General features: G+C 44.5%; 1 protein-coding gene across 9 annotated transcripts in view; it reads right to left on the reverse strand.

Annotated features, from left to right (window-relative positions):
- HMCN1 (hemicentin 1) overlaps window positions 1-22410 on the reverse strand; it is a 161749-nt gene that overhangs the window by 123506 nt on the left and 15833 nt on the right. For all 9 annotated transcript variants that reach the window (XR_010432568.1, XR_010432567.1, XM_064664038.1 and 6 more), the window contains exons 2-6: window positions 12371-12441; window positions 9819-9977; window positions 9159-9281; window positions 3216-3387; window positions 2011-2117 (exon numbers count right to left, since the gene is read on the reverse strand). Coding sequence is in view for 7 of the 9 variants with exons in the window: in XM_064664038.1 (XP_064520108.1) it covers window positions 2011-2117; window positions 3216-3387; window positions 9159-9281; window positions 9819-9977; window positions 12371-12441 (632 nt within the window). In the remaining 2 variants the exon portion in view is untranslated. The remainder of the gene's footprint in view (window positions 1-2010; window positions 2118-3215; window positions 3388-9158; window positions 9282-9818; window positions 9978-12370; window positions 12442-22410) is intronic.

Genomic DNA, 22410 nt, shown 5'->3' on the forward strand with positions numbered 1-22410 from the left:
TCTATGCAGAGAAAGAAAAGGAAAACTGCTCCTTGCCAAAGGATGCTTTCCACATCCTCAGGTGTATGGAAGCTTCCACTGAGCTTTCCCTAGAGAGTAGTACCTGATCCATTCCCAAATATCCAGTTCCTGGAGTTCAGTAACCCCCTCTGACACTGCTGCACGTGAATAGCAAATAAACACACATTCTTACAACCAACAGCCCAGGGACAGGCATTAGACACTGTGACAAATCAGTGTCTGTCTGATTAAAACAACTTATTTCCTTCTATTTGGTTACCCTCTCACCTCAGACAGAGCACCACTGAAGTGTTTTTATATAAACCAGCTGTTAACAATACAAAGAAATACTTAATTGTGCCAAACAACTCCTGGTATCAAGCGTTAACTGCCCGTTAAAATTTCATTAGACAAACTCTGTGATAAAGTTTTCTTTTTATAGCTCAATGTAGAAGGAATTTATGGTGTGAATAAACTTCTCACAAAGCTTAGGTCTTCAGTCACAGTCTTAAAATCTTTGTGTAAATAAACCAAGCCAGTGACTGAAGCAGAGTAAACAATCCATAGAAAAATACACTGGGAAATTGTTTCTCTTTATGAATTACTCAGACCTTTGGATATTTGTGAATTTTAAGTCCAGAATAACCTTGTAAAATTTTACCATTTACTAATAACCATTAACTCATCTACCACTGTCATGCCCAGGAGCTGGGGGGTCTTAGGCAAACACAAGGAATGTTTCATCCCAAAGGATTGCTTTCCAATTAGTATCTTCATCAAGTCTCTTTTCATTACCTGTAGTTTAACATGGATCACTGGTGTTGTACATTAGTGTTTCCCCTCCCAGACTGGATGAGCACAACCAAAAGAGCAAACACTTATTTGTCACAGATGTTTTCTTGTCTTGCAAACAACACAAAAATCATTGCCCCCAATGCAGGTATTTATAAAGAAATGTATGGCCTGGCTGGCTCATCAAAGTTAAATTCAACTATTTCTACTCTATATTCAAGACATTTTTCTTCTTTTCATTTTTTAAAGCCAAAATACATCAATTTGTATGTTCTATTCTCCCCAGAGCTGGAGACAGCATTATGCTGAGCTTAGGAAAACAAACCCAAAAAGATCCCAAGCCCAAGAAACTGCCAAGTCCTGCCTGCAGGAGCAGCTGCTGCCCTGGCTGGGGCTGACTGCTGACCCTAAAACCCCCAGCAAGGACAGAGGTCAATGCTAAGGCACTGACTGTAGGGAAGGGTCTCTCAGTGCCCAACTTGGCTGATGTTACCAAGTCCAGCAGGACACCACTTCTTTGTTATTTTTAACAGCCCTCCAGGATGTCTCTGTACCAGATTTTTCACCATTTCCAGTCATAGAATCCCAGAATGGTTTGGGTGGGAAGGGACTGTTAAAGCTCATCCAGTGCCACTCCCTGCCATGGGCAGGGACACCTTCCACTAGCCCAGGTTGCTCCAAGCCCCGTCCAACCTGGCCTTGGACACTCCCAGGGATCCAGGGGCAGCCACAGCTTCTCTGGGCAACCTGTGCCAGGGCCTCCCCAGCCTCCCAGTGGAGAATTCCTTTCCAAAATCCCATCTAACCCTGTCCTCTGGCAGTTTCACACCATTCCCCATTGTCCCATCACTATCTCCTTGTATAAAAATCCCTCTCCCTGTGTTTTGTAAGCCCCCAGTCTCAGACAGACGTTCAAACAATTCTCCCCAGAGCTGCTGAGCTCAACATGCTTTTGTAGCTCCAGTTGTGCAGTGGGATCAGTAGCCTCCCACAGGGCTGGGTGGGAATTAATGATCCTTTTCAAACCACCCCTGTGCTCAGGGCAGGGACAATGCCCAGCAGGCTCCATTCAGCACTGGCTGTAAAGGTACCTCACACGGGTGACTTCACCTCCAAAAATGACTGTGTAGTTTTCAGAGTCATAGAACAGAACATGATAACACAGTAAATCATTACAAGCTATAGGACAGTAATTCAGGAGTTCTGCAGTAACTTTACCTTAATTGTCCATGTTCCAGGCTCTGGATCTTTGACATTTACTACCTTAGCAGAGTTGTGGATATTCAGCAATTCGTTCAGCCCCGATCCTTTACTGAGCCGCTTGCCTAAAAAAAACAGGGAGTAAATACAGGACTGAGAAGGTACAGTATTGCCTAAAGAAAACAGAGTAAATACAAGATTGTTGGGCTGTACCAATGTATTTGTGATACTTGGCTTACTCACTACTTAGCAGTCAATGACATTTATACCAGTCTAACTGCCCTGGGGTTCTTTGCCAGAATGCTAAAAATGCTCCTTTACAGATGAGTGGTTCAGGCACTGGTTCTTCACAGAGGCACTTTGCTCCCCCAAGGCTGATTCTGGTGTACCAACAGCACTGAAACCCTTTCACAGCACTAAAGGGAAAGGTGAAGTGGAGAATGGGTTGTCCCGGTGCCCATTTCTAAGACTTTATTAGACATGCCTTGACTAACGTGGGTGAAACACTGTGGATTTAGATGAGTGGAGCTGAACCAGGAGATAGGAAAATGGGGGGGGGGTCACAGCCTCAGCTAAGCCTGACAGTTGCACCCAGGACTGTGTGTTGTCATGGCCTGAAGAGAGACACTGACCAAATCTCTTTTCTCTAAACACAGAATTCCTCAGTGTAGCACTGACCAGGGAACACATCCTGGGCATAAAATATTTCCAGGATGCTAAAACTTAAGCTATATCCTCAGGCAAAAGTCATGCAGAGAACACAAAGTATGATCTGAATTTATTTCTGGAGTGCTGTTCCAGGTTCCCAAGGGATCAACACAACAATGAGCAACAGATTTGTTCAGAAGATCTTCAGTGACGAATTAGCTCCCAATCTCTCATTGCTCAGCTGGAGATGGGTTTGATTCTGAATGCTGTTGTAGTTCAAAGAATGCAGGCCTCGGTTTGCCTTTCCCCAATAAACCAAACCATCACCTATAACCCCTAAATGATGGCTCAGTGAATACATGAAGAGATGAAACACAAATGTGTCCATGAACTTGGAATACAAGGACAAATTGTAAGAAAGAAGATGGAGATGAGACAAAGTGAACAGAATAGGGAAGTTTTCCAGTTTCCTCTCAGCCAAAAAAATATTGGGAATATTGGGAAAAATTAAAATGGCAGAAGTGCTTCTTCATTCTCCTTTTTTTTGTCACAAAAGGAGACATAAACTGCTTCACCTAAAGGATCATGGATCTCGATTGCTGGTGAAGGACCACTCAAGGACACTGTGACCTCTTTCAGACTGGGATCAAAAGGGATCTGCCAAGTATTTACAGCCATGGACAAATGGTCTGTAGACAAGAGGTGCACTTTGGAGGCTTGAACTGCTTCTTCAACCCATTTTAACACCTAGAAGAGAAAGTAACAGTTGTTATTATACTGTCAAAAGCATTTGCTGCTGAAATACTGTCTTTACTGCCTTGTAGAGATTCCATGTTAATTCATTTTTAAAAATATTAATGCTTGTAGGAAATGTCATTTTAATAGCAGATACTACCAAAGCCATGCTCAGTGTGAGGCTTAAAGGAGTACACAAGCAGACCTGGCTACATCTCCACACAACATCCACAGGTACACTTTAAGAAGGAATTAGGGATGCAAGTCTGTGGCTATTTCTGGTCATCAGCTCTTAGCTGCATGAAGCAAGAAGGAAATCTCCCTTGTCCAGATGTACTGAGCAATTGCCATCTGTGGACTCCTGTGGTTCTTTCTCCCCTCAGACACATCATACCAATCACTGTCAGGCACAGCTCAGAGCGGGGACTGGAGGGAGCAAGGTTTGGAAGGCACGTCCTGCAGCAGGGAGGGAACTTGTCTTTACTTCCCACTGCCCAAATGAGGAATTCAATACCTATTGTCATTGGCAACAAATTGATTTCCCTTCAGACAGTTTGTTTTGCCCTCAGCAGTGACTGGTGATTCCCTGTCCTTATCTGGACCCAGAAGGTTCCTCACCCCACTGCTCCCGTGTTCTGCCCTGCCCAGGGGTTGGGGGAGGTGGACAATGAGCCCACCATAGGAGCTGCAGGGGGTGTGTTTGAATGCCATGGGAGCAATCCTGGGTCTGTATAACACTGTGCCCATGGCTGACAGTGCTGCTGAACCTTGATTTTAGGTTACAGTTGACCAGGATTGCATTACAACACCTTTTAAAGGAGCTTTGGATTATGACAGCTCAAGACTTGGAACCCAAGAATAAACTAAGCAGCCACCAGCAGTGTAGGGCTCCAGAGCAAGCCTTTAGCTAAAGGACATGACTCAACACACCAGCCCAAAAGAGCCTCATTCCCTTGGCTTGTTGGGCATAATTTGCCTGGTTTTTTTCCCTTAAAAACATGGGTTATACCATAGGTTTGTGTGCAAGATAACTTTATGATAGAAATGAGATTCCAGCCTGCTTTAAATAAAAGTGCACTTTTCTTACATGTTACTCTATGAATGCCCAGCAGCCTTTGTGCAAACATGAAAGAAGTTTCAATAAGTGAAGGGCATCACTGAAAACACATTTGAATGTGGGGGCAGGTTTTCATCAATTATTACTCCTCCACTCTTAGTAACAGCTCACCAGAGACATGATGAATGCTCCCAGCACAAGATGAGGTAAAACAGCAGTGACCAGGTGTCCCTTCGACAAGAGTCTGTGTGAGAGAGGGGCTTGGGCATGGTTTCAAAAGAACATACCCAAAAAATCACAGTCAGATTCACTACACTGCTCCAGTCCCCTGAAGGCACATGGCCCAAGAGAGAAACAGGGTTTGTGCAAGAGCTGGTGACACCTCTGAGGCAGCAACTCTGCTTTGGACAAGCCTGGAACAGGAATCACAGAGCTTCAAAAAGATCCAACTCATTTCAGTTTTACCTTTAGAAATCATACATCTGGGTCCAAAAATGCTTCCAAAAGAAACTTCACTGTTCTCCTCACATATATTGAGATGAGTACGACACCTTTTTGTACTTGGTAGATGGAAAAGTTTCCACTGAATTCCAGGTAAGTTTTTAAATGTATTGTAAAATTTAATGAACCCATATGAACTTCAGTTTCTGAGAGTTTTTTCAAGATCAAAACTGAAAATGGGAGGCAAGAGAAAGGCCCAGCTGTCTGAAGTCTGGCAGCAACTTGCTTTTATAGCGAAATCTTTCTCCAAAGTTCAATAGGCAGTTCTGGGAGATCCATTTCCCAACCATCATTCCAAAGAGGTTTGCAACACTGCTGTAACACTGCTTTGGAAGTAGGTTTTTTTCCCTTTGGGATCCTTACAGAAAGCCCCCAAAACAACAGCAGTTTTTGTTGTTTTGCCAAAATGTGACTTGGGGATTATTAGAGGGGGAAGGGCAAATGCAGCAATAATTTATAACGTTTCTCCAGAGAATTTGCTCTTGCAACCTGCCCTGCTGTCAGGTCATTCCTTGGAATGCATGCTGAAACCTGGAAAATCTATGGAGCATGGTCTCTATTCCCATTTGTTTATTCTGGGACTCAAGAATATTTCTCAAGCAGTCAAAGCAACAGCATTTCCAGTTAACTGTTTCATTGCTTGAGTAAATGTAAGTTCATACTCACACCCAAAAATTATCCATTCTAATAATGCTTTTAAATGCGTGTCAAAGAGTAGGACTGAGAAAAGCATGTGAAAATTATACTATGAAAATAAAACATAAATGATATCTATAACTACAACATGTTTAAAAAAACATGCAAGTGAAAAGTTTCAGTGTTGAACCTCAAGCTCTTGCGAGGAACCCAAGAACTGAGCCTGCTCTCAGCTGCCTTTGACAGCCCCTCTGCAGTTGCATTAGGACAGTCTTTGTGTACATGAGCACAGCTTCTTCTTCCAGAGCCTCCCAGCTCCATAGGAAACCGAGGAAGGCCAGCTGGAAGTGTTTGTTTATCCCTTCCTTGGCTGGCATTCCCTGTACAAAATGTATCCTCAGAGTAAAGCATTCAGCTGTCTCTGCCATTAAACCATTCCTCCTTTTTGCCATGAAAAAGGATAATGCCTGTTTGGGATGGAGGGAGAAGAGAAAGCAAAAACCCTTCCTCCTAAGCTGTAATGTTGAGCTTTTGACTTTGTGCCCTTCATTTTACTCTTGAAGAGCCTTTCACATTTTTAAACCTTCTGTAACCCATCTTGTCTTCAGTCCCCTCCCACCCTCCTCTTACTCACATAATCACTGTTATTCACAGGCTTCTCACCCAAACTCCAGACTCTTTTTTCCCCGTCTAGTCTCATCCACCTTTCAAATCACTCAACAACACCCTCTTCTTCCACCAGAGTCAGTGCCAGGGCTCCCGACTCCTCCACAGGATTTCTACTCACACTAAAAATCAGGAAGAAAGCTTTACTTTTAAGCAGTCTAAGGAAAATTTTTCCTTCTTACAAGAAGAAAATAAAGTAAGAAAAACCAAGTGTTTCTATACAAAAAGAAATGGAATAAGACCACTCACTAGCTCAGTCCCTGGGACATCCCAGCTCTATCCACACTGGTCAGTCCAGTTCATAAGACACAGCAATGACTCAGTTTTACCACAAACAGTCACAAAATGACCTGGAGACACGACCTGAACCACCAGTGCCTAATAAACCTCCTAATAAACCTGTTTTTGCACTGCAGCAGAACCCTCTGCAGGCATTTCCCTACAGCACTCATTGTGAGGGGAATAAGTAAGTGTGGGGTCAGATAACTTCAAGTCAAAATTAGTACCATGGTTATGAAAATACAAGATCTGCTCTTAATAGGAGAATTTAACCCTTGTTTGATGGGCATTCTCTGTGCATTTTAATTCTGAGCAATTGTTGCAAATTAAGCCCTGAGCCTACAAAAGCAGCCAAGGGAAGCTCACCCTAAAGAAACACCTCTCCGGTGCTTTGACAAAAAAAGCATAACAACCTTTCTAAGACATTGGGGACAAAATGAGAATGCTACCATTCCTTTGTATGGAGGAGATCTAGAACTTTAGATAACGAAATCAAAGTTGGACCTTAAGAATATTCTTATTAATTGAATGCATAGAAACCATGGCAAATTTGTCAAAATATGCCCTTCCTCACAGACTCTTAGATGAGCTACATTCATCAGATAAGTGGAGATACTTATGTATTTCATGCTTTGCTGGGCTGAACCCAATCAACAAAAATTTTGCCCAAGTCAGCTGTAGTATTTGAAATCAGAACATGTTTCTCAGAAGTAAAAAAGGCACTAAATTTTCTTATCCTGCTCAGTGCACGAGCATTGGATGTGTATCAAGTTTTGTTTTGCTGTGTTTCCTTGTAGCTTTGAATGTTGCTTCATTCTCCACTTAATGCTCAAAGGGTGAGCAGGGAGTAATGGTTTGAAACTTTATACACTAAAAATAGCTTTGTTTGGGTTCTTTGGGGGTAGAACAACCAAGAATGTTTGAACAAAACAAGGCAGTGGTTTGGCAGGGGGTTCCCTCGGTGACTGTGGAGCTGTTCCTTCTCCACACTCCAGCTTTAGCTCTCTCTAGGCCCCCAACAGGGAGTGTGTTCAGCATTTATAAACTGCATTCTTTACACATCACCAGCTACTCAGAGACAAAGCAGGGCAGGTTTTACTTCAGCTGAGTCCTGCCTGAAGGCTGCACCACAAACAGCAAGATCTCCTGTCTCTTTGCATCCACCCCCTGAAATCAGCACTTCTGATCCAGGACTGAAATCTGCAGGGAAGGTTTCCTGTGGGATCACAGCAATTGGGTCAACTCACTGTCACAGTCCCTTAGCCCAGACACAGCTTTATGTGAGGTCAGTGATCACTGAAATTATTTCAGAGGCTTTGGGGTTTGGTTTTAATGCAAATTGTTTGGCAGTTATTGTGGAAAACTTCTGAAAGTGATTTCATGGGGTTTTTCCACCTTAGGCAATCTCTTACACTGCTTAAGACAAGTGGCTTTTTCTGCTCACTTCTACCTCCCAAAAGCAGAAGAAAACAAAACCAAAACAGTCAAACAAAAGCTTCATCCTAAAACTTTAGTCCCAGCAAAGAGCATTTCCCATGGGCAGTACCAGAGGACCATAGAATGGGTTGGGTTGGAAGGGACTTTATAGACCACCCAGTTCCATCACAATCCCTCCTGTATAAAGGGATTTCATGGAGTGTCACAGAGGCAAGTTTTACCCTTCATACATAAATAATACCAAAATTCAGGTCAGGAACTGCACATTCCCAACAGCTGATTTCTTTTATCTCTGACTTCTAACCTATCTAAATCCTCTGGGAAGTTCCTCCTTTTGATCACCTTCACATCACTGCCAACTGTTTCTATCACTCCCAATAAGAACATCAGTTTTTCTAGGCAACAACAGTAGGAAACTGCAATTTATCTCCAACATCTGTCACTATCCAAATTCTAGGAAAGAAAGAAAAAGGAACAAACCAGAGTAAATTTTTGTTAAAACACCTCACCTAGTCGTTCCCTGCAGGGGGAACTCAAAGGGGAATGTTTACAACATTTATAAACAATTCCAGCTCTCCTGATAACTACCATGTGATTTCATCTCTCTCCAAATTGTTTTCTCATGCACTTCTGAAATTTCATTTCTGCCTAAGACCCACTGGAGTTTTCCAAGAAAACAGTCATTCATGGCTGTGGATCAGGAACCACAGCTACCAGCAGAGGTGGCAAATATTGCAACAATAACCTCAGTTAAAAGTTACCATCGATGGAAACCTGAGAGTTCATAGTGTGAGGAACATTCCAGGCTAATTAGCAATCCCTTGCTTGCTGACAAAATGCTCATTTAGAGCTGGTACTGAACTCTCATACTGATTAGAAAAGCCACTGGGCTCTGGGAGCCCAGAACCACTCCTTATTTTAAAGGCTCTCCTGGAAGCTTTGTGGCACAGGCAGAGGGAAGCTGGGGAGGTTCTGGTTAGATATGACACTGCACATTCCCTGACATCAGTAAAAGTCCCAGATCTGCATCCTGATACAGCAAATGGAAAAAGAAGGAAGGGAGAAGTAGAAGAGAGTCCACATACCAAGACCAGGGCATTCAGAATTTCCCCTTCTGCTCCCTAACCCATGATCAGGTCATTTAAAGGCTTAGAGGATAACCCCTGCCTTGTTTTCTCTGTACATTGCAGAGCTCAGGCAAAGTTACCTCATTCACTTGCTTTTTGTCCAAGTGAAAAACCTGACCAGAGCTGGTGGAGGCAATCTCTTCATAGACCTTGTAGCCAACGTGCTCCCTGTCATCACAGTCCCCAGTCAGCACAAACACCACCTGGGTGGAAAACAAAGAGTCAATTGTTTGGCACCTGGGGCACATTTTAGAAAACGTTGCAGTGACAACAGAAGAATGTATTACTTGGGCTGGGCTTATTACTTTGCATAAAGGACAGCATCACTGCACTCAGGGCTGATGGAAAAGGCAATGAAGAAAAGGAACAGATAAGAATCCCTTTACACTGATCCTCATCTCTCAGCCCTGTACTTCGCACAATATTTACTTTACAGCAATATAAAAACATCCACATAAGTGGTAAGCTGGCCAAGAATACATATACTGGTATCAGACTCAGCTGCACTGTTTAATTTACAATACTAAAAGGAATATCCCTTTCAGTTTGGGTTTTTGGTTTTGTTTTTCAACCAGATCAAGTAACTCTCTATTTGAAAAAAGAAAAAAAAAAGGTCCCTAGAATGCAGTGTTCTGTAAAAAGGTTTCACTGAGTCTCACACAGGAGAATTTTACCCTTTGTCACCGAGGAAAGAGGGCATCAAATAACACAAACCAGCTCAGAATGCAAATCCTCTGTACCTGTGACTGTTTCTGCTGGATGAGCTGAAGCACCTCGTGGGTCAGTCTGTAATCCTTGGATCTGGCATCAGTAAAGACATAGATGAAGGAACCAGGCAGGGAAATTTCCAGAGCGATCTTTATTGCCCCAATGCTCATCTCTGGGCAGTCTCCACCACCCTGGTCACAAGTAGAAGAAAAATAAAGCATTTTTTTAAGAAAAAAGAAACATGCCAAATCTGTTACTTTTTGGGGACATTCAAGACAGTTATTTCCTTAACTTGTAATCATTCATTCCCTTTTTTCACCCTAAGGATTGTGTGGTTGCTGCAGGGTGCTGTCACAGACAATTCCAGAGGGAACAGGAATATAAAATTGATTTCGTTTATTTTTAACACCGACCCACCTTCACACACATGTATATACAATCTCCACGTGCTGGGAAGGAAGAGGAGAAAAGGTAATGCAGTTGCTGCCCTGAATTTTAATTCTTGAGATGCCATCAAAAATTATGTTTTGATGTTAAACATTCACACAGACACACAAACCAGAATAAAAACCTGCCCCTCATACCAGAGAATTTTGGTTGTCCTCAATGAAATGTTCATGTTGGTAACAAGTTTAATCTATCAGTATTCTTAATCCCATTTCAAAACAGGAATATCAATAAATTCCTCATCTCTGTTAAAGAATAAGGACTTTGCCACTATTCTTTCTATAAGTCATATAAGAACCATCACTCTTTTTATGTCAGTCCTTCCTGACCTGGCCTTACTTTTATAGGAAAAGCAAGTGGCAGATTCCAGACAACCTGAAATTCAAGGGAGAATTTCTTTTTATTCCCATGATGTAGAAGAGCATTTTCAAAAGGCAGCTGGGTGGAACTACAACTCATCATCATCATTATCATGGAATGGTTTGGGTTGGAAGGGACCTTAAAGCCCATCCAGTGCCATCCCCTGTCCTGGGCAGGGACACTTTCCACCAGCCCAGGTTGCTCCAAGCCCCATCCAGCCTGGCCTTGGACACTTCCAGGGATCCAGGGGCAGCCACAGCTTCTCTGGGCAACCTGTGCCAGGGCCTCCCCACCCTCACAGGGAAGGATTCCTTCCTACCATTTAACCTGCTGTATTGCCTTTATTTTTAAACAAATAGGAAAATTTTCCATTCAATATGTCCTGCCTTTCTCTCCAAATTAAATATGGTTCCAATTACCCTGTGAAGCTTTCTGGAAAGCCAGAGGTGAGGAAAGCCCAGCAAGCCTCCTTTTCCCTTCAGTTTGGACAGGCACACCCAAATGGAGGTTGGCAGCTGAGCCCATCTGTACTATCCCCCCGTTTAATACCTATTTTCTGAAATGGCATTGTAAACACCCACAAAGGGGTAAACCTGGGATCTGAATAAAAAAGCACTGCCAGCAGCCTTACAGAACACTCTTTTATTCCTGAAGTTGTCATTTTTGCACTGAGCAATGCTCCAATCAGGCCTTTTCCCAGCTGCTGACACGAGTGCATTGGCAGCTGTATCCCAGGGCCACAGAACACTCCAGCTGTGGGAACACACTTTAAAAGATTGTTATACAGACAAGATTTCAGTATAGAGCTTATGCAAATTAGTATCCATTGTGAAAATTTAATGCTGGAGTACACAAAAAATCTGCTTAAGTCTTAGAGAAATAGAGACACCAAGGAGCCACTGCTGCCCAGGTCCAAGTCCTTATCATGCTGTCCATGAGAATGATTCCCAGTTAATTCCAGGTCAAACACAGGTAACCCAGGATCAGGTTCTTCACCAGCCCTCATTTAGCTGAATGAGCACATCTTGGAAGTAATTATGAACTATGCAATCAATCAGCATTAAAGAAAGAAACCTCAAATTCGTTAGGCAGCAATTTTTAAACATCTCACTTGGAAACAGAGTTTGAAATTCCCAAAAGCTTCATCTAAATCATGTACCTTTTAGAAACAGCTGCCTGTATTGCCCGTAACTATTGAGAAAACAAAACATCTGGAAGGAGTTTTGAAGTTTAAACTTCCCCACAAAGGAGGAAAGCATAATAGCTATTGTTTTCTCTGAATTCAAACCTTCTGCCAACTTTGAATCTTCAAGCAATCTGCTCCTGCAGGGATTACACCCTGTGCCAGTGTCTGAGGGACAGCCTGTCTGGCACTGCTGACTCCAGCAAGGTTTTCCACAGGTCAGCAGTATTTTGCTTGATGAAAGACAAGACAGTAGGAACATATTTTCTGCCAGTCAGGGTAATTCCATTCCAATACTTCCCTTTCTTTCCATCACCTGAGGGAATGGCTGGAGCTGTGCCAGGGCAGGGTTATGTTGGATCTCAGGAAAAGGTTCTTCCCCCAGAGGGTGGTTGGGCACTGACCAGGCTCCCCAGGGCAGTGGGCATAAATTAAGATGACCAGAGAACAGAAAGAGGACAGTTTGTGCAGGTAAAATGGTAGAGGTGAGTGAGCTACACCTTCAGGAATCCTTGTAGCAGGAATTTCAGCACGAGAGGAAAGATTAGCATAAGGAAATGGAGTCTTTGCTAGAACCACAAAGAAGTTACTCACCTGAACATAAAGCTCCCTGAGTTCAAACTGAAATTTCTTGGGATCTGTGGTTATTGTCACTGGACCAATGTCTAAGATGAAAAAAAATAAATTGAAAATATGAGGCAAACACAAAGTTATCAAAAGGCATCTGATATTAAAGAAATGAAACTAAAACCATTAACAGAAAGGAATAGTTGAGAATGAGACCCCCAGCACTGAAACCCATGATTTGAAATCTAGTAACTTTATATCATTCCAGTATGACCAAATTCTATGAGTCTTAAACATTTACAGGCACACAAAGCCTTCTTGCTTTCACCTTTGGTTTTGACCAAATATTTCATTGCTTAGTAATCAGAAGGGAACAAAGTCCCCAAAACAAATGTGGCTGGACTAAGGAATAATGTATTTTTCCAGAAAGAGGCTCTTCAACCTGGAGAAGAGAAGGCTTTGGGAAGACCTTACAGCAGCCTAAGTACCTAAAGGGGCTCCAGGAGAGCTGGAGAGGGACTTGGGACAGGACAAGGGGAATGGCTTCCCACTGCCAGAGGGCAGGGTTAGATGGGAGATTGGGAAGGAATTGTTGGCTGGGAGGGTGGGGAGGCCTTGGCACAGGTTGCCCAGAGAAGCTGTGGCTGCCCCTGGATCCCTGGAAGTGTCCAAGGCCAGGTTGGACGGGGCTTGGAGCAACCTGGGCTAGTGGAAGGTGTCCCTGCCCATGGCAGGGGGTGGGACTGGATGGGCTTTAAGGTCCCTTCCACCCAAACTATTCCATGAGTCTGTGATTCTTGGTAAACATGAGGAGGCCTTTCTGGACAGAACACACATACTGCCTTTGTAACTTTACCCATGGAAAAAAAAGAAAGTTAAAAAAAAAAAGAAGAGGTGCCACATCTCTTCCCTGAAAAAACTACATACCTCTGGCTGGAAAACCCCTGTGTGAGCCCAGTACCCAGCCCCAGTGTACCTTGCAGGAGCTGGCAGAAAGAACCAGAGCAGAAACAACTCTATTCGTGACATTTCCCATGTCTGTCTATGGAGAAAAGGCAGGACATCAAACTGCAGTGGTCTGGGGTGTGTAAGCAACAGCAGCAGGTATGTGAGCACTTCCCAATCCCACTGAGCTGGCCCTCTGGCCCTCCAACAGCTCCCTTCCCAACGGTATCCAGTGTGACTGCAGCCAGCTGGATTCCTGTGGCTGTGATTTCCTGCCTGTGCACCTTAATGTGCCTTGGCACTGGTGCCCTGCATTCCTGCCCAGGGCCAGCACTGGCCCCCACCCAGCTCAGCAGGGTCTGGGTGCTGTGCCAGAAATAAATAAATATACACACACACACAAGTGAATAGATTTGTGCCAGCTGAGTGCCCAAACCACTCAAAGGGATCAGCTGAGTCCCTGCAGACCAAATGGGGCACAATTGTGCTGTCAGGGGAAAAGCAAAGCAGGAAAGTGCAGCGGAGCCAATTCAATGCAGCTGCAGCTCACAGGGAAGTGCTGCCTCAGCAGACCTCACAGCGCTTTCCAAGCTCTATAAAAGTTAATGTGCACTTATCTTCTATATAACCTACACATTTTTCTGCTTTAAACAGTCCAAAGTTTTATTTCACTGCAGTTTCAACAACAGCCATCACTAAGGTCTACTCTAACACACCCCTGTTTGCTGGGGGGGCTCTATTTACGAGTGCCTTTTGCTAAGTGTAGGGTTTCATTTGTTTGAAAGGCACCCAAGAGAGATCACACAAAACCTTTCCTAGAACATTAAACTGTCTTAGGGAGATTTTTTTTGTATGGCTGTGAGTCAATTTATCTGTGCATGTCATGTACTAAAATACTACAGTATGATCAAAAGAGCTGCTCTAAGGACTCACCGTTCCTTCCCACACCTCATCCCACTCCTCCCATTCCACCTGACACCACTGTCCTTCAGGTGTCCTTTGAAGCCAGTACCTGTAATAAAGCCCCCTCCAAATTGTTTTGCTTCAGATCTCTCCCCTGACAACCACTGTTGTAAAGCACATCACTGCCTGGGGTTTATCCACACAACCCCGCTGGCTCCATTACTCTCAGCAGTTGAGGGATTAGGTTTTTCAATCTAAAGCAGTAAATCCTTTGGAAAGGCCTTTTCCCCCTATAAAATAAAGATCTGAAAAGCAACACTACTGCAGCTAAGCCAAAGCAGCCCCTCAGGTAGGCTGGGCTGCGAGCTTGGCCTTGTTCCCCCTCAGGCAGCCCGGGCTGGCTGCGATGCCAAGCCTTGCCCTTGGCCGAGCTCCCTGCAGGATCACCCCAAGGCTCCAGCTGCCCTCTGCTGAGAGCTCAGCAAGGAGCTGCCCTGGGACACACCTGCATCAGGAGCTGTGCCACCAGCAGGAGTGACCTGCCTGCCAAAAAAGCTGTCCTTGCCTTCACAGCCTCCACCAGCTCCATCGTCCTTCGCCCTCATCCCGTGGCCTCAAGGAGCAGCCCCAGCAGGGCTGTCTGAGCAGCGAGGGGAACACAGGCCTTCGAAGGGCTCGGCAGGGAGAAAGGGAGAGGACACTGGGAGAAGGGCTTTTAGTTTATCACAGACTATCCTGAGCTGGAAGGGACCCCCAAGGACCATCCAGTCCAGCTCTTGGCCCTGCACAGACAACCCAACAATCCCACCCTGTCCCTGAGAGTATCATCCAAACCCTCCTGGAGCTCTGGCAGCCTTGGGGCTGTGCCCACTGCCCTGCGGAGCCTGGGCAGTGCCAACACCCTCTGGGGAAGAACCTTTTCCTGAGATCCAACCTGACTGTCCTGGCACAACCACACACCATTCCCTCAAGACCTCCTTCCCAGCTGGGAGCTATCTCCAAAAAGGACCCTTGGAAAGAATGGCAAGCTCTCTCACAAAACACTCCAGAAAGTTCTTACAGAGGCTTAAATTACCAATACAATAAGAACCTCAAAACTTGTAAAGTGTAAATCAAGTTGCAGTGCTGACTCTGGACACAGAATGAGGGGCTCAGTGCAGCTCAGTGCAATGGCTGGACAACAGATCCATAGAACCATTTAGGCTGGAAAAGACCTCCAACATCATTGACTCCACATACAAAATGTCCCCGTGTCTCAATGACCACATGACATAAATCAAACATCACTCAAATCAAGCAGAGTTACAAACCTGTCATTCCAAATACAGAATATTCACTCAGACACTACAAGCAGAAGAAAATAACACTTCTTTTAACTTCACTGGTTCATTAGGCAAAGGTTGATACACAGAATACTCTAACAGAGTGGTTTGGTTTGGAAGGGACCTTACAGATCACCTCATCCCACCCCCTGCCACGGGCAGGGACACCTTCCACTAGCCCAGGTTGCTCCAAGCCCCATCCAACCTGGCCTTGGACACTTCCAGGGGTGGGGAGGTGTGGTTTTCCATTCTGATGCTGAAATATGAATCCATTTTAGGCACCTATATGGGAATGTTTGGTGTAGTTTCTTGTGGGGGTCTCCTCAGTGCTCACCACTCCAAAGTTTTCCTGGTCCTCCAGAGGGGACTGTGGAAAGGTGAAAAACCTGAAAAAGCCCCAGCAAGGCTTCAAGGCTTTGTGAGGCAGCAGCTCAACTCTCTTGTCTGCCAAGCACAGCATACATGTCAGTTCTGTCAGACTGACCTGGGATCCAAGACTTGGTGTTGCACACACACATAAACTAATAGCAGAAGAAAGGAAATGTCTAAAGGAATGGCTGCACATTCTTGGAACAAAGACTGGATTTCCTAAACTGAAATCACAAAACTCAACGTAGCCACTGTGGTGTCTGAGCTTGTACCTACAGAATTAAACAACTGTGACAACATAAAACGGAGTAATAGGATTTTGATACTTCCTTTCCAGGGCACATCTGGTCAAAACCACCTCCTCTGTAAATAAGGAGAAAAGCCTGTGGTGAGCTGGCCATTCCTAAAGGCTCTGCTGCTCTTCCATGGCTTTGTGCCACACCTCAGATGGCCCCATGTTTATGTACAAGCTGAGTTGGGAAAACCACACATTCCCCAGGCCACACAATGGCCCATCATGACACTGAGGGGGATTGCACATTTGGCACTCCCTGCTCTGCCCACAGAACACATCTGCACCACGTCTGCTTGGCACAGCTGGGGGCTCCAGGACATCTAGCAAAGGAATATGGAAGCCATTTGCCTACCTCTCATCAGCTCAGAACACTGCATTTGTTTGTTCCAGAAGGAAAAAAAAAAAAAGCTCTAATTGATACTTGGTAGCTGAAGGAATTTTGGCAGAGATGCTGAGTCCTGTGGAGCACTCTCAGCCACAGAATTCCTTCTCCTAATTCACAGCAAGGACATTTCCCTAATGCAAAACCATATCCAGGATTAAAAAATAAATAAACAAATAAATAAAACAAGAGATCCCCCACAAAAATCTGCACACCTTTGGATACTTCCAAAGAAATATATTCTTCAGAATTACAACACTACAAATGAAAAAGAAGAAGAAAGGAAGAACCAAACCCCAAAACCCAACCACAGAACAGCAGCAAACCACTGATATTTTAATAGCACTAATAATTTATATTCAGTTATTTCTTCATTACATAGTCTACAGCTCACTAAGAAGCAGTTTTCCCCACTTGGTAAACCTGAGTGACCATTATATTTCACGTTCTTTTTTATTTGTGGACTGGCAAGTTTAGCACTGGGCTACAGCAATTCTGACAGTTTTGGGGATCAAGAGACTAACATGGGTTTCATATATACATACACAGACATATATATTCATATATACACATACACACCCCTGCCTGCCCATTTATATATATATATATGAAAAATAATTTTCACCACAAGTAAAGAGATGTTTAAGGATTGGGAATAATCAGCTGGGACAGCTAAAATGCTGAAAGCAAGATCACTGCCAAAAGAAACTGGTGTACAATTATTCCTTAAGAGTGCTGAGCACTGAGCTTTGTCTGATTTAATGCTCCTCTCAGAGAAAGAAGAGGATCTTATCCAATTCTTTGTAAAGCTCTGCCTCTAATTCTTCTGCAGACCTTTAGGAGCAGCTCCCTCCAGGGGTTAAGGAAATCAGAGTGTTGCCAGGGTTCCTCCTCCCCAGCTGTCTGTCCCGGGGGCACGGGAGCACAAACCCCTCATTTCCCAACAGCCAACTGGGTCCTGCTGGCCAGGACCTCCCCCACTGCAGATCCCACTGGAAGTGCTTCCCAGGACTCATCATACAGGGCCATCGCACAGGTACAACTAAATAAAACACTTTTAACTGCCATCTCACTGGGCAGTGACTATTTTTGTTCCTCACACAGCTGACAAATATACACAGCATTAGAGGGTTGTTTTTACCATTACGTTTTAATGCAAATAAAATGACTGCAAACTTCTATCACAGACTACTAAAACCAAGCAGCTGACTCTGAAAATATAAGCTAGAAAAGTATTAACAAACACTGTCTAGAAAAAAAAGACCAAATGCAAAGCCTTGTGCTTCATTCTAACACAAGTGTTGGTAACAATGTGCCTTAGTAAGTGCCCCGTTTGTATCATTATTTCCCATTGTTATAACAGTTATGAGCCCGTGACTTTTTTTTTTTAAGGAAAACAACAATACTAAAAAAAAAAAAGAAAAAAAGTATGATGTATGTTTAATTTCTTGGAAGAGAAAAGCTCACTGGACCCACAGTGGATAAAATCTAATATTCTCATCTTTTGTCTACTGCAACAAGCACAAAGTTTGGCTTATGGGCCTCCAGTGTGGTTGTCTTACAGTTATTAACCATGTGCAGCGACAAATCATACAAACTGGGGCAGACTGGCCCAGCTCACTGTTAACTCCACCTTCTGAGAGCTACAGGCACAAACCACGGGGTGTGCAGAGAGACCTCCTCTACCCAGAGATGGGTCAAACAAATCCAGATTTGCCACAAATTCTTTCTGAAATGGGTGGTGCACGGAACAGCCTCAGAGCTTCTCGAGCCCCCTGCAGGAGTGGTGCATCACACCATGGAACCAGACACAAAACCTGCTCCCTCTGGCCGCAAGTAAGAAAAAGAAAGTTTGAATTAAGTAGAACTACAGGTTGATTATTTTTCTGAGGAAATAATCCACCTGAACATCCCCTCTAGAAGGTTTTGTCTATTCCTGGTGCACAACTAAGAGGCAAAGAGACCAGAATACTTTAAGTTTTAACCATGTGGAGTCAAGTTATTGGTTGTCATGGCTACTAAATGTCCCAAAAAGACTGACCCAAAGCAAGGCCTTTTCCTCTTTCCAGGGACAAGCAAACAAGCTGAACCCTGAGATCCTCCCTCCCGTTGTCCTTTGAGCAGCCCTGGAGGTCTGTCCCATGGGGGCCTCTGGCCAGCCCCCCGTGGGGGGTTGCCCAAACCACACACACACAGGGCTGGCAACTCATCTCACAGTCCCTGGGAGAGGCCAGAGGGCTGAGGGAGCCACGGAGGTGATGGAAAGCTCCTCCAGCCAGGTGGTCCCTGACACCCAAGCCTAAAGCCTGAGCTGCTGTCCGTGCTCCTGCAGCTCTCTGTGTGCAGAGGGTTTGCTTTGGGCCTGGCTGCCCAGCACTGCCACCAGTGCAGACGTTTTCCAGCAACAAAAGGCACCAGCAGACACAAGGGGAAAAAGAGCTTTGAGGAATGTGCTTGCCTGAGCTTACAGTAGAGGACAAGCAGCTGCTGAGGGCTGGGCTCCCTCACTGTACAGCCTGGGAGCTGTTCCACGGAGCAGCTGAGAAGGCCATCAGCTCCCATCAGCTCCCATCAGCTCCCGCTCTGTTTGTGTTTATCTCCCCTTGTTAACAACAAGCTAAACCAAAGAAGACTCAGCTCACAGTGCTCTTCCAATTCCTTCTCCAGACTGAGCTCCAGTTCAGGCCAGGGCTATTTCTGTCTCATCTCTGGGCCTGTGTATTTTGGCAGTGCTCCTCCTGCACTTGTAACAGTGCTGGAGAAGGAACTTGCCCTGCAGAATCGGGCAGCAATGAAAGCAACCACACATTTCACGGCGCTGCTTTGGGATGGATTACCTCAACACACTGAGGTCAAATCAAATAAGATTGAAAACTCCATTTTTAATTCACCATTCATACTTAATATTGCATTGCAAAATGAACTTATTTACTGTGACATCCAGCACAGATTGATTTCAAGCTGCTGCTGGCCGGGAATATCTGAGCTCCACCGTCGGGAGCCTCCTGGCACTGCAGGGGACCACGACCTCATCCCTAAAGCTCCTTCTCCTGCCTTGTGGAACTCTGGGTCCTGCCGTGTCCCCAAATGTATCTCACCATAAGAGGGGTCCAGAGGCTGACTGGCAAAAAAAAAAGAAAATCACAGCTTCTTTTATTTTTCCAGAATAGATGAGTCCAATTACAAGGGCTAATTAAAAACTTCTGCTGCCTGGAAGATTATAGTCCCAGATTACTTCCTTCAAAGAGACTTGGAAGATCCTTGGAGAGGGCTACCTTACTGAAGCCAAGTCAGCTTTTTGATCATGAGACATCAGCAAAACTGAAAAAGCAACTGGCTCTTTTTTGCTGGAACTGCAGCCACATTGCTTTCCTGAAGGATATGGAATTACTAATGCACTCAGCACCCACAGCTACACAAAAACAGACTCTGGAAGCAAAGGAAGTCACTGAGAGCAACTTGAGCATCCTGAGAGCAGGACAATCCAATCCTGCTCAGTGTGGGATGAGGGGAAAGACATTCTGTAGCACACCGTGAGATCCCAAGGCAGGAACCACCGGTGCTCCTTCCTGGTTATTAATAACCCAGGAGCCCGTGTTTGCTGAGGGAGCCGTTCTCCTAACGAGCTTCATGGAGACCACAGCACTAATCCAGCAGTGCTGAACACTGCCAAGAGACCATGGGAACAAGGACTTCCCAGAGGACGTTCCCATATTAATCCTACGCTGTTCTTTAGCAGGCTCATGTTGTGGTTATGTCTTCACATGGTAAAAGGGGTTTTTTTTCAATCATCACAGGTTTGGGTTGGAAGGGACATTAAAGCCCATCCTGTCCCACCCCCTGCCATGGGCAGGGACACCTTCCACCAGCCCAGGTTGCTCCAAGCCCCGTCCAACCTGGCCTTGGACACTCCCAGGGATCCAGGGGCAGCCACAGCTTCTCTGGGCAACCTGTGCCAGGGCCTCCCCACCCTCCCAGCCAACAATTCCTTCCCAATATTCCATCTAACCCTGCCCTCTGGCAGTGGGAAGCCATTCCCACTTGTCCTGTCCCTCCAGGCCCTTGCAAACAGTCTCTCTCCATCTTTCCTGTAGCCTCTTCAGGCCCTGCAAGTTCACAATCAGGTCACCCTGAAGCTTCTCTTCTCCAGGCTGAACAATCCCAGCTCTCCCAGCCTTTCCTCCCAGCAGAGCTGCTCCAGCCCTTTGCTCATCTCAGTGGCCCTCCACTTAACTCCCAGATGCAATAAGGTTTATCATGTTTGGACAGCCCTGTGGAGGCTCCTTTGACAAGAGGGAGCTCCATGACCTGGGACAAAGCACGACTGTTGTGTACAAAGCTCACACACAGGGAGGTAAGTTTTAGGGTTTTTTCCTCACGTAAGAGAAACACAAGAAAATAAAGACTGAGCTAAAATGCCTCCAGATGCCAGACACAATCCTTGGAAAGTTATTGACTTAAATTTTGCTCAGAAGATTATCAGCAAACCACAGAATTAGTCAATTAGCCCTAAACAAAGGAAAAAGTGAGACACTAACCACAGACCTACCTACACTTACATAATTCAAACACTACTAAATAGATTCTCCCCAGTTTTCATGCCAAGTCACTGGTCTCTGAATAGAACTCAAAGAAGGAAAGAAAAAAGGTTTCTTTTAGAAAATTCTAGGAGAATAAAACCAACATCCCAGGAGATGACCCCATATGTGTGTGTGTGTGCACAAATGTACATACATGTGCATAACATCATCATTTCAAAAGGCTTTAGGACTTATCCAGCTGCCATCCTGTGTGAATGGAGATTTCCAAACATAACAAAAATCAAGTAGTCTGAGGCCTGCTGCTGGGAGAAAGAAGTGTCACATTCAGTACAGAACTCAGATATTCTGCATGAGGTTACTCTGTATCTAAAATACTCTTTTTTTCCTTTTTACTGCTAAAAATGCATCTGCTTTCTTTCCAAGTCAATGACAGAGGTTTTATTGATTTCAGTTAGAACTGGGCCCAGCTCCCCTCCAAGTATTCCACTATAAAACAAATTGCTAAAGGATTACCAGTGTAAAACCATTAGAAACCCAAACCTTTCAGGCATTACAATTGTAAATTCAAATCTCCATGCATCATTCTGACTAAGACTCCACTTCACAGAACTAATCCATGTGCAGCTGACAGAACATGGAATGTCACAGCAGATAACTCTGTCTGTATACACCAATTATTCACTCTGACAATATCCAGTTGGGAATATTATCCCCAGGGCTCTAACAAGGGTCCAGTGATGCCTCAAATACCACTGTGAATAAAGAGGCATCGATTAGTTGAAGTTAAAGCATCTATTTAAAGATGTTCAAAGAAGGGCAGCTACTGGTGTACCAAATTAAGGTGAACTTTCTGGTCCTTTCAAAGATCTGTTGTTAATTTTGACAGTGAAGACTGTAAATAGTTCATTTTCTATTTCTACCTAACAGACACATTTCTAACTCCTGGTGAGGCTCTGTTTGAGAGGTGGGACCAGATGATTTCTAGAGGCCCTTTCCAAGCTGAGTTGTTGCAGGACTCTACTGTACAGGATGGTGCTGGGAAAAAGCTGCAGAAAATAAGACTGCAAAAGAGCTTCTCTGACAGAGCCAACCCGGGCAGAGGAGGATGCTGAAACATTTCTATTTTTAAAAATATGTGGTTTGGCTTTAAATGCCAATCTAAAAGGAAAGATATAGCAAGTTTTTCATGGCCAGATAAGCCTCTCAAAAGCTTCATTAGAGCACTGTTTACTTTGGTAACTGGCGAGTCAGCTGGAAGCAGCTCTCTCCCATCCCTTCCCTTGTGCCTGTATCATTTGTAATTGTGTCAT

This window comes from Pseudopipra pipra, chromosome 9, assembly GCF_036250125.1.
Source record: "Pseudopipra pipra isolate bDixPip1 chromosome 9, bDixPip1.hap1, whole genome shotgun sequence".
Lineage (NCBI taxonomy): Eukaryota > Metazoa > Chordata > Aves > Passeriformes > Pipridae > Pseudopipra > Pseudopipra pipra.